Genomic DNA, 13378 nt, shown 5'->3' with positions numbered 1-13378 from the left:
TCAAATTATGCGGTATACAACGCGACAAATCTTTTTTACAGCTAAATATTCATGTAGTATTGAATGTACGTGAGGGGAGCTGATGCCCAAGTGGGTCCCATCATTTGGAAATCATTCTGTATTTCTTGATGTACAAGATACCACAAATCTAACGTATTGATGTTATTTTGTGAATTTTTCCTGGTTTCCTAATTCCTTAAGGGGGCCCCGTCATTATTTTAGCCCCGGGCCTTATAAATCTTAATCCGGCCCTGCTTTTAGTGATTGACAAGGCACAGAGAGCAGTAATACCCCAAACGAAGTGCTTCAAAAAATCTGATTCCATAAAATAAAATCAAGAAAATCTTCTAATAATTACGGATAATAAATGTGTGAGTTTTCTGATTTTGTTCCAGTGGATAGCGAAATTTCATCTGCGACAAGTACAAATGAAAAAATCAACGATTTAAGATGAGGACGATACATCAGAACCTTTGGCAAAAGTGTCAGTTAAGGAAGCAAGAGCCTCATTCAACATTCTGTGATGAAGAGGCATTCGAAGTACTTTTTCTCTTAAAAAAGTTATTGAGCAGTGCTTTGATGCAAACTAATAAAGTAGATTTCTTTCGAAATGGGTATTAATTACATTACATTTACATTATGAGAAGTGTACACATATGTACCTCTTAACTTTTGTCATAGTTAAAGAATAGTAGTTAATAAATAATATCTATTTGATTATGAACACTCAATAATTCGATGTTTTATTCTTTTCTTTAGAAAATTTTCCACCAAAACCATTTCTAACATTGGATAATTCGTAACATTTTAAGACTACCTCCAGTTTCCTATTAACGAGAGTCGACTGTAGTAGGATCTTATTTCAAACGTAAAATTGTGTCCTGTGTTAGTATGACTCATAGTCCGATTTCCACTACCTCTACGTGCTAATACACCCTCGATTTTCGATGAGGCTTATAGCTGTGTATCTCTCTCTTTCCACTTACTTTCTTAAGTTTATTTCTGGCAAGATCCGCCATAGATTTTCTACAAATTTTTCCGGACCTCGTTACTGGCAATCCGCTAACCGCTAATGCTAATTTAAAGGACGCCACCGGCCCCAAATTTTCACGAACCATATAAACTAATTCTTTCGATACTGTATCTTCACTCAAAAGTGAATCTGCAAAAAGGTTAAGATATGTAAAAAAAACTGCGATTTCATCTTTATAATACAAAATTAGAACTATGTTTATCAAGAACGAGTCTACGTTCAATTAATTACATAATTGGAACACAATCAAATTGATCTTTAAGGTGACGTCAGTCCAAATAGATGAAATAATGTTATTCTGACGAACTAAACACTCGGAATCGATTGGCGAGAAGTAAAAACAAAGTCGCTACTGTTACATATTATAATAACTGAAAAAGGCGGCTTTTTTCGGTATATACTTGTTTTAGAATCGTAATAAAAACACTTTAGTTTAGTGCCATAGAAACCATTTATCGAGGACCTAGATGTCGGAAATTAATACCATCTTTTTGAACAAGATTTATCAATTAAACGAAAGGTCTAATTTTTTTTTTGGTGGGGGCGGAAGTGGGCTATTTTTAGGATATAGTGGCTTGACTGAATAGGGAAAAGACTTACAATAAAAACGTCTAAAATAATTGTTCTCGTTTTTTTTATTCTACAACAACACGGACAAGGCCCTACTGGATGTGACCTACAAAGTTTTTAGCCAGAATAATAAGAAACAAACTGGGGCCAGTTGGAAATCAAGGAAGCTTGAGAGAGGGAACGAAGCAATACAATAGTCAAGACCAAAATATAAAATTCCATCTACTGTTCGTGTGCGCGTATACGCAAAGTTAAGATACAATAGAAAGGAGAAAGTGTCCCACGAAAACTATTGAGAATGCTGAAATTGACACTGGATAGAACTGAGATAAAAGTATGGTCTGTAAGGAATCTATCAGAAAGTTTTCAAGGAAAAAGAGGGCTGAAGCAAGGGGACCCCTTATACACTTTAAATTTTAATTACACATCGGAAAGTAATCATAAGTAATCAAAATATATATAAGGTACGTCAGTTGGATGTTTTGATACTTCAGAACGTTTTCGTGCGCGAACAACTTTTATTGGATTTGGCTCACCTTGAAAGACCCATACTGTCGATTACATCAGCTTATTTTGGATGAAATTCACGAAATTAAACTCGTTGGTCGAATTGGTCGACACAATACTGTTGGTTTAATCCACGTTGAAAGTCACGGAAAATCATCGCACAAAAATTTTTTAGATTTAATTCCATTTTTTGAACAAGATGATTTTTTCAAAGAACACTCGTGTGTCAACACGAGCTGAGTACGTCCACAATTAAAAATGTCACACTTTAAGATGGCAATGTCAGACATTGACATATTGACATCAGTGTTGCAATATCTCAGGGCGGATGTAATTTGGGCGCTAAAGGATTAATGTACTTTTTACAACATGTAAACTAGGCGCCAAGACCGAAGGGTCATTTTAATCCTACGTGTATTTTGGGCGCTAACCGACTGAAATACATGATTTATGAAATACAGTTATTTATTAAATCACCGACATTTATAATAAGATATATTTTTGTATTTTTAGATTTTCCTATAAGAGAAATGATCTATTATCACTTAAGGTCTGAAAAAATTTACCGTTAGAGAGTTTCCTCACAATATTTTTGTAACACTCTACAGAATAAAGTAAAATTTATATTTCTTTATATTTTTATTTAGTACTTAAGTACATATTACATATAAAATAAGAGATTTACATAACCTAACCTAACCTAACCTAGTTAAAAATCTATCAACTTTCCCTCTATTGGGTTATTTTATGACTCGACCTACCTGCACTTCTTAGCGCCGAAAATACATGTCGGATTATCTACCCTTCTTGGTCAGACAGGTAAAGAAGAATGGTTAGCGCTCAAATTACACCCGCCAATATCTCAAAACTTAAATAGGGTCCCTCTTATTAGGTTTTCGACAAATATTTTTAATTATGAGAATAATTTGTTATTTTTTTTTTAATTTATCACAACCCATCCCTGTCTTGTGATGGTTCGACCGAAAACATCAGTAACTTGTGTTATTGTTTTGTCATCATTCAAGCCACCTAAGTCTTTTATTTTTAGCAGACCGTTCTCAAATTATTTTCAGATTCATACAGTTCATTTTCCTTTATTTAAATTTCCTCTTGAGCTTTTTACTTTTTTTCCATCAACTCTCCTTCTTTATTTCCAAGTCTTATGTCAGTTTTTCTTGATTCTTCTTCGCAGTTGTGCTCTTCCTCTTTCAGTTCTTCTTGACTTTTCCCCGATTTTTTATTTTTTTTTTCTTCCTGCGTAGAACAAAGGTTATTGGATGAAACAAAAGAAAACTTTCGGATTTTCACGCCAAACTGTGGACTGTAGAATACAAAACGCTATATTTTTTATTCCTTTTTTGAGAAAACTAGCGCCAAGAAGTGAAACTGTGGATTAATTAGAGATATTAATTCGGTTCTATTCATAATTATTCATTTTGATTGCTTTCATTTTTGAAAATATTCACCGTATTATTTTGACGTATAAAGAAATTTTTGTTTATTGATAGTGATGTGAAGATGAGGATCAATTTCATCGAATGTTATGCTGAAAATTAATACTGGATGATTTTTTCTATTAATTATTATATATATATTATATTATTATTCTCACCTTCCTTCATTATAAACAGGCATAAGGGTACTTCGTTTTTAATTGGATCTGGTACTGAAATGACACATGCCATTGCTACCTCCGGATGGGACAAAATTATATTTTCTATAGCTAAAGTGGACAATCTATGACCGGCTACGTTAATGACATCGTCAGCTCTAGCTGTTACGTAAAGTAATCCATCTTTGTCCTTGTAACCAGCATCCATCGTATCGTAATATCCCTTTTAATAGAAATTTTTTAATTTAGAATTATAGTAAAGGCATATACAAAAATATTTATACAACTTACTGGAAATTTGGCGAAATAAGTTTTTAGAAATCTATCCTCGGCTTTATAGAGCGTAGCTAATGTTCCAGGTGGTAAAGGGAGTTTAATGACTATTCTTCCTAATTCGTTGATATCAGCTTCAGTACCATCTTTTCTCAACACCTTAACTATTAATATAATTGATTAACTATTATTATAATTAAAAAAAATATATTTTGTGATAGAACTAGCAACTATTTGAGTGTCGGTGGTCCGCTGCAAGAAAACATAATTTATCGAAAACTCCTGCCATACGACATATAGCTATTAAGTAACGAGACTTAGCGCTGCTAAAGAAAAAGTACGCATGCTCCAAAGGTTAACCCTGTCAGCTGTTTATCCTAAAGCCTACTCTTTCGATTGCGACGTTCACAGGGTCTGAAGACAAATCAGTGTATCCGTTGTCTTCGTTTGTATAGGGGCAGCCGATTGGTGTGAAATTTCACATGAAACTTGGAAAAACTTCGACTGAAATTCATAAATTAAGTGTATGGCAATGATTGTTCGTATGGTCCACGTACTTTTGAGTGGTTTAAGCGTTTCCAAGGTAGCCAAGAAGATGTTGAAGATGAAAATATTGATAAAGCCAGTAATCTTGTTCGATCTGATCGTCGGCTAAGTAAATAGTGGAGCACGTCCTGAAGAAACTAACAGAATAGTATATCAAACTAAAAGTAAAAAGGCTTTACATTCCTCCCAAGAGTTCCAAATTCGCGAGTGGCGGGAGGAACGAATGCTGGAATGACCTGTTACGAGTGTTTTATACTATTTTCTTTGTTTCGGCTTGTATTCACATCATTTATTTATAAAAAAATTGTTGAAAATATCCATTAGGGAAATTACACCGTACCGTGAGAGGTCGGTTGGTGGCACTAATTCATTATAAACATATCATGTAAGCGGAATGTTGGGCGAAGAACTTCACAATTTATACCACCAGAATTGCGAGACGTGGCCTCTACCCTCATAAATAATTTGCGTCTTTAGAGAGTGACACAATACATTGGCGAGCAAAAAATTGAGGTATGTCGCGCCTACTTCAAGCAGTGCTCGCCAGTGTAATTTCGATATATTAAAATTGTCCAAAAACTTATAATTTATTGTTAATAATATATCGAAATTGAAATAAGCTCACACCACCCTTACATATGACCGAATAATGTGTCGTCCAGTCAGCTGTCAAAATGAAACATCTTTTAAGAATGAAATACATTCTTATACGAAAATACGTACGGGAATTGTTCTAATACTGAAACAGAGAAAAGGACTTCCTGCACTGTTAATTGCCATGGAACGAAGTAGGGATAGATAAAGGGTGTATATTGAAGATAATAAATAAATATACATAATATCAGAATCAAATGTTTTATATCGGCAAACTCATTATTTATTAGCCACACTTCCATTTGTCAAGCTATTTTTTTGAAATTGGAAACGAATGGGCAGGCGCGATGGAAAAAATGGAGTTTAGTATAAAAACGTGTAAAAACATTAGTATAATATTAATGATTTGTATTATCATTTAAAGAAAAATATATATGCTACGTACTTTCCTTCTAGATTTAACCTCAAAACAGAACATTATACTACATTCTTCTCAAAACCAAACTCATCGGAAGATGCTGTGGCATATAAAGACTAATGCAAATTTTGAAAACTGATATGCTGTGGCATATAAAGACTAATGCAAATTTTGAAAACTGATATGGTAAATTTGATAAACCAAAAAATCAATCTTTCAGAAAAAATTATACTAGATTAAATACCATATGGAAACTAATATATCAATTCTAAGTACCCCAGGAGTAACAATCAGTATCAACATCAAAATGATATGCTTGCTACTTCCCTCCTAGATATAACCTCAAAAGAGAAGAGGAATATAAACGCGACGTTCCGAAGTAGTGATTTTAATTTCTTTCTTGGTTGGGATCTGCCAGCAACATCAAACATAGTTGCTTCTCAAACACCTGATAAATGTATGGGTTTCATGAATTTCAATATTACGCTTAACACAAAATGGCTTCTGAAAAAAATACGGAATATTCATCATTACTTGATAAACAAGACTATAAAAGGACAAAGAACGTTATATACAGTTTGTAACATGCCATTCGGTTTGTTACGGTTAACTTCAAACATTTTGAATATTCCTTTGTTCACGTATCCTGGCACAGTAGTCACTTCTAATTTATTTATTCTATATAAATTAATTTATTATTGATTCGAACCCTTCCTTTACAGAAGTAAATTTTAATAAACTTGTTCAGATTTTATTCTTTATATTCGCTGGTAAGTTTTTCTTTGATTTTTTTGTTCACAAAAATTCCAATTATCTTTGTGGATTTCCTTTTGATCAAGTAAATTTTGTATGATAGTATGATATAAATTAGTCTTTTATTATTTGGGAAACAGAACCAATAGAACCATTTTAGTCAAATTTGTTCTTTCTACTCGTTCCTTCTTCAGTAATTTCCATCTGTGCTGCCGTTGTTTCTTTCCTCATTTTTTTCCCCACAGTTCTGAAGTTTCCAGGTTGGAGTGCAACTACATCCAAAGGACTCAACCTATACACCACAAACAAACAAATTCAACTCAACTCCAACAACTGGGAATTCAGTTGAGAGCTGCAGCAATCCAGGATTTCCATAGATAAGTCCCAGTCTTATCTTTAATATATATAAATCTGAGTTGTTTTCAATTTAGATGCTTTTATTCGTTGTGCTTTTTTAGATACGCAGTTAATGCGAATTTATTATATTTTTTGAATAAATTTATTTGATCCTAATCTGGATAATCGTCCGGGAATAAATTCAAGTTTGTTTAGTTTCAAATATTAATTCAATTCAAAACATGTTTCTAGCTTTGCCAACTTTTATATCCATTTTTAACGTCGTTCGTTAAAAAGCTGGTGGCGTCCAATTTAATACTAATTGTTCACCCCATATGAGTACCAGTTATTTTCATACTTTAACTCAAGAAGAGTCTCGTGCCGGGGAATTTAAGGTTATAAGTTTGTATTTAATTAATCGAGTACCTTGTATTTCGGACAAGGCAACCAATAAACAAATAATTTGTGGTAGGTTTTAAAATTTGACACTTGACACAAAAATCATCAAGTTTCTGAGTGGCGTGTGGGCTCTTTCAATTTTGCTCAGAGTATTTTTATGAGCAGCTAACAGAGTGGTTATATATAGTACAAGATGCTGGTGAAAATTTCCACTTTTATCTTGTACACACTTTCCGGGAACCCAGAGAGAGATACACGTTGGTATATTTTTGAGAGGATAGGGACATGTGTATGTTGGATATAGAGATTTCAAGAATGGTCCTGATATAGGAAAACTTTTTCTCTACAGGGCTGGGATTGGGGTGGATTATAGAAGGGTAGTGTGATAACAAATGAAATAATGAAAGTTACATAAAGGAATAGACTTATTATTGGAACTAAGTTCGGGTACAGCTGCGGCTATATTACGAGGGTCGATACTTAAGTTTTGAGATATGTGAATATTTAAAAGGTCGTCCAAAACCGTAGGTAAATTTAATAAACTGGTTCTTATGTTTTACATTTGGAAAAACTCTTGATGGGATATTTGTATCTGTTTGATAACATTCGGTTAGGTTCTGTATTTAATCTGTTTCTGTATTTATTTTTCAGATAAGTATATGTTAAAAATATTTTCTCGCATAGATATGTTGTTCTAAATGGTAAAAGAACTTCAATGGCTTTTTTGACAGAACAGGATATTCATTTTGTATACTGAGCCAGAAATTATTTGAAGATTGATCTTTAAAAATGCTTCTAAAGAACTATCACAAGATAACTCTGAATTTTTCTTTTTCCAGAGAAGTTTCTGAACTTATATTTTTTGACATAGATTGCGTATCAAGTTGTTTGAGATGGATATATAGCATTTGTTGGGAAAATAGTCATCTAAAGTTGATCGATGATAGTTTAGATGTTCACATATACTCCTTTCTATGTTTTCGTCAAGTTTAATTGGATTTTCTGATAAAGAAGTGCTGACAGAATCGAAACATCCAACTCATTCATCTGAATTCAAAAATTGATCTTTCACATCACCTTGTAAAGACATATGTAATTAATTGATTTTACAAAAAATGTCAGTTAAATACGCAAGCTTTTGCAGCCAAAGAACATTGGATATACAACAAGACAAATGAAATGGATGATCAATAAAAAATTCTTGAACTTCAGACTTCATTTTAAAAGTCATCTGTGTGAAGTAGTGAAGAAAAGTTTTAAATTACTCTGCATGTATATGCTTACATACTAAACAAAAAAATTTTCCTATCATTGATTTTGCACACACACCTAGATTTCTTTTCAAAATACCCTCTGATCATATCGAAAATCGCTTCTCCAGTTGTGTAGGTTTTGCAAATATACATCTTTTTGAACAATATCTATCGTAGACAAGCAAGACTGTTGCATTTGTTACATCCGTCGATTCGTCAAGTTGAATTGCAAAATAATTCAATTTTATTCTTTTTAGAAGTTCTTTCTCCACATAAGTCATTAATTCTACGCGACACCATGTTATTTGATAAGGGAACTAGCTCAATTTTCTTTGCCGCAATTTCCCCACGTATATATTTGGCGATATCTTTCGCAAATTGTCCAATTAAATTTTCTGTGATTGTATGCGCTTGTCTAGATCTTGCAATTCTATAATTTACTGGAAATGATGCTTCATGGGCCATTTTACTACTTACGTTTGAAGTCAAGGAAGAAGAAAGGCTACACTTTTTGATGTCTGCTAATTTTCCTTTGAAATATTTAATAGGTTCATCTTTGTGTGTCAGATGTTTTGCTTCAATATGTCTACGAAGAAGTGTTGGTTTTAAACTGTGCTGTTATAACACAAATCGGCTTAGGTTCCGATAGATAGTCGTTGTAATATTTTCGCTTTTTCCCCTTTTTGTCATTATTTCCTTTGTTTTTTATCTGATCGAACGGCTCCACCCTACAGTTAAACGACTCCATGATAAAAATGAGCTATAATAATAATTAAATTAATAACTATTAAATCATTTACACGAGAACTTGACAGTCACAGCATCACAATCGCTCAAGCTTTACAAGTGCCGAGCCTATTTAAGAACTTCGGTTAATAAACACTACTTTCCCGTTCTTGGGACCAAAACACCGATGGAAATCACTGCATTAGAGCAACGTAGAATGATCAATTCTGAATAGTACACCAGCAATTGTACGAAAAACTCAGAGAAACCAATCGTAGAAGACGACACGACAATGCAAGCTCTTACACATCGGTTAAAACTAAAATGTTTTTGAACAGTGAAAACATCGAATTGATGGATCATCCGTCGTTATTTGGCAACCAATGATTTCCTCTTACTCCCACAGGTCAAAAATAAATTGGGACAATGTTTTTCTACATCTGAAGAAGCGGTTGATACGGTCAAATCACATGTTGTGGATGTAGACAGTGCAAGAAAAAACGTTTTTGAAAAGTCAAAACATCGACTTGATGAGTCACATGCAGTCAGTCCTTCTTTAGCACCCAATGATTGCTTCTTATTCCAGCAAAACAAAACAAAATTGTGAGGTCAACGTTTTTCTACATCTTAAGAAGCGATTAATGCGTTCATATTTTACGTACCTCAATCGACAATTGGTTCAAATACAAGCAATAGTGTATTGAGCTTAATGGAGAATGTTTTGAAAAACAATAAAGCCATATCCGATAATAAATATTTCTTTTTATTTGTCTATGTCAAAACTTGAGTACCAAACCTATCGTCTCTATTTACGGGTTCACCAATTTACAGGAAAGCCGCAGCCTTGAGGTTATGTTCTGTTTTAACAATTATAAATTAAAATCTTCCAACTGATGATGAAGATATTATTTATGGGCGTCTATATCAAAGTGATAATTATTTAATTCTATTAAAATAAAAAAAATCAGTCAATGATATGAAAAAAACTTACCATTATATCCAGGAAATGGAAGTCCTACGGTAAGATCCGTATCGGTGCAAGGATTCTTCAAGCCAGCGCACATTCCAGAAATTCCAGAACCCGTTTCAGTCTGCCACCAATGATTTATCACAGGCGCTCCAAACATTCTTTCCGACCATAGCTTCGTATTCAAATCCAGATGTTCTCCAGCCATCCACAATTGTCTTAAGCTTGATAGATCGTATTCCATGCCGTATTTTCCTTCGGGATCTGTTTGCTTCAATAGCCTCATTGCTGTTGGTACGGTGAACATTCCATTAACTTTATAGTCGCTAATAATTCTAAAAGAATAAAATAAAAGTAGTTTTAAATGCGTATAATTTTCTCACTTAACTATTTTTATAGAGGGTTTCAATATAAATTGAATCCAAATTAAGCGTTTTTGTTCAATGTACTTACCTCCCTATCTCCCTATAACAACTCTTTTTTAAATGAATCGTTACCTTATATATTCAAGAACTGTTTCCTCAAAATTATGATAAATAAAAATAAAAATATATTACCGATAATAGGAACTAGGATCAGGGGTTGTAGTTGGTTTTCCTTCGTATATAATGGTCGTCATACCATATGATAATGGTCCATAACACATGAACGAGTGTCCGACGACCCATCCAAAATCGCTTGTTGCCCACCATACGTCATCTGGTGTAAGTCCGTATAAGATTTTCAAATTATAAACTAATGTGCACAAATGTCCACCTACTGGTCGAGTAATACCTTTCGGTTCACCTGTAAACAATCTTGAAGTTAAAGTTGGGCCATTGGCATCTTATCACTGAGAACTATTGAACTAATCTGGACTCAAAAAGAGAGAAATGTCGTGAGAAACAATTTACATTTTAAACTCAACCTTACGCCATAAAGAGACATTCTGAAATAAATTAAAATTATTTATTGGAAATACTTAATTAGTTAGCTAGTAAAAACAAAAAAACTATAATAAATCTTCGACGTGGACACCTTGCATATCTCTACAGTTCCGTAGTATGCGGAGGATATTTCTTTGAAATTGAAAGAATATTCCAAGACTTTGCCTTATAGGGCCAAAATGGAAGTTTATTCCGTCGATTATTTAGTTCCTTGTGTTTATAGGTATTGCATATACCAAGCTTTTAAGATATACCCAAAAAAATGAATCCATTTTATTTGATTCAGGTGAACGTGGTGGTGATGTAAATGGACCTCCCCGACCACTCTACTTATTAGGAAAAATTTTATTAAGACGATTTTTTACATAAGTAGAAAAGTGGAGGGAGATTCCATAGCGCATGAACCACAGGTCTTTACAAATGTAATCATTTTGGAGACATTCTAAGTATAGCTGATCATTCAGGTTATTACCAAAAAATATATGTTTTCAATAAATAATCACAATTTATGATCAGGACGTCTTTAGGTCTTTATGGCATGTACAACGACCTAAAAATCTACATATCTCCTAAACCATGAATTTATCGAGTTAACCAAAGAGTACCTTTTTGTTAAGACATCGATTGAAAACTTCATCTTTGCTATCTTTAGATCGTACAGATTTTCCCTGTTAAAAGTAACGGATAGTTAACTATTGGGCACGAGCCGCCCCTGCCCTTCAGATAGCAGTGTCGAATTATTTATTCCGTCAAACACATTGTTATTGGACATACGTAATTATCCATTAAAAATTCATGTTCGAATGTATGATTTATATAATATACTTAAATATTAGTTCTGATTTCGTTTAAAAGCCTATAACTCAGAAACGAGGGGTCGAGTGAGAAATTTTTTTTAATGTCATAACATTATTTTCACGTCATCTACTCACTCCAGAATTTTTTGCAGGAACAGCCTGTATGAATAAAAAGAACATTTCCAATAAGACAAAGTTAAAATTATTAAGAAAAAGTAAATAAACAAAATTTTATTCCTCGCTCAACAACTCGCTATATACACTGTAATTTTTCAATATTTAAAAGTAATTGAATATTCTAATTTACTCACCTGTAGTTCCTGAAGTGTAAAGAATATATAGAGGATCGTTAGCGTCGACTGGTATACAAGGCGCACTTTCACAATTTTTGATAGCTTCTTCCCAATCCATATCCCTCTCTGGATTTAGATCACCAATTTCCACACCTTTCCTTTGGAATATTATACATTTCGAAGGTTTATGAGTAGATAATGATATTGCCTCATTTAATTCAGTTATGTAGCTAGGAAAAGAAAAATCATTATTTGGGTAATAAATACAAGGAATTTAGATTAGAGATTGGAAAAAAAATTATCACAATACGATATCTTCGGATAACCCTAAATAAATCGAAAAGAATGATACAGATCCCAGTGGAGTAAAGGACACCTGTCGGTATTTCAGCAGCTGTGGTAAAACTGTGGTCAACTTTGTTGACGCGGTCTTTCCATTTCCTTCAGTTTTTGGCTTTTTCTGTAGCTTCTTCCCATGTTAAGTTAATCTTTTGCCGTTTTTTATCGATAGTTCATCTCCATATTAATAAAGATGGTCTAAACACGGACAGTAAGAATTTTTTCAAAATAATCTTCGAGAAAGGGAAAATAATGAAGTGGTTTTTTTCAATATTAGTTTAAAATCAAAATTAACTGAATTAACGCTGTTCAAAACTAGAGGATGATCATAAAAACTAAAAAATCATAAAGCCATGAAAATCTACACATTTTAAATCTTTTTTTTAATTTATTCTAATTTCTTCGCTCTTCAACTGATTGTACAATTTTCTTCCACAGATTGCGATTCTGTAGTTTTGCGCTTTTATTCGGCTCTACCTCTTTACTATCCTTCAAAACTAAATCCAACCATATTTTCTTTGGTCTTCCTTTCCTTCTTATATTCCCTTCCTTTTCTTCAATTGCTCTTTTTGCAAATCTGTTTTCCGGCATCCTTTTGTTATGCCCCAACCATATTACTTTTTGGACTTTTATCTATCTTTTTATTGATAAGTATTTATAAAAAACTTTCAGTTGCTCTTCTCCATAGTTCTTCGCTTGTTTTTATGTCCCAGAAAATTTTTCTTTCCAGTTTTGTTTCTTCAGCATGCCTGCTTAATTTTATCATTTCACTTAATGATCCCATGCCTTTACATCCTTTGGCTATTCTTTTATTCAATTCTGTCCGTTCTTCATTTTTATTTGACAGTGTTGCTCCTAGGTATTGGAATTCACAAACTTCTTCGATCTTATATTTTTTGTTCTTTCCCACTTTAATCTGTGATCTCTTTTTGTCTTAGCGCCAGTCAAAATTCTTATTTCTAAATGAAAAATGTTTCATCAAGCAGTACCGCTTGAAATTTTTTTCTATTTTGGTTTGCCTGCTGAATTATGAATA

At 33.2% G+C, this 13378-nt stretch overlaps 1 protein-coding gene across 2 annotated transcripts in view; it reads right to left on the bottom strand.

Moving 5' to 3' along the window:
• The window catches only part of LOC130446343 (acyl-CoA synthetase short-chain family member 3, mitochondrial), a 64981-nt gene that overhangs the window by 1056 nt on the left and 50547 nt on the right, over positions 1–13378 (bottom strand). For both annotated transcript variants that reach the window (XM_056782543.1, XM_056782542.1), the window contains exons 6-11: positions 12022–12233; positions 10545–10773; positions 10012–10322; positions 4014–4159; positions 3723–3945; positions 987–1162 (exon numbers count right to left, since the gene is read on the bottom strand). In XM_056782543.1, coding sequence (XP_056638521.1) covers positions 987–1162; positions 3723–3945; positions 4014–4159; positions 10012–10322; positions 10545–10773; positions 12022–12233 — 1297 coding nt within the window. The remainder of the gene's footprint in view (positions 1–986; positions 1163–3722; positions 3946–4013; positions 4160–10011; positions 10323–10544; positions 10774–12021; positions 12234–13378) is intronic.

Source organism: Diorhabda sublineata, chromosome 7 (assembly GCF_026230105.1).
Source record: "Diorhabda sublineata isolate icDioSubl1.1 chromosome 7, icDioSubl1.1, whole genome shotgun sequence".
Lineage (NCBI taxonomy): Eukaryota > Metazoa > Arthropoda > Insecta > Coleoptera > Chrysomelidae > Diorhabda > Diorhabda sublineata.
This window is presented reverse-complemented; position numbering and strand designations above follow the sequence as displayed.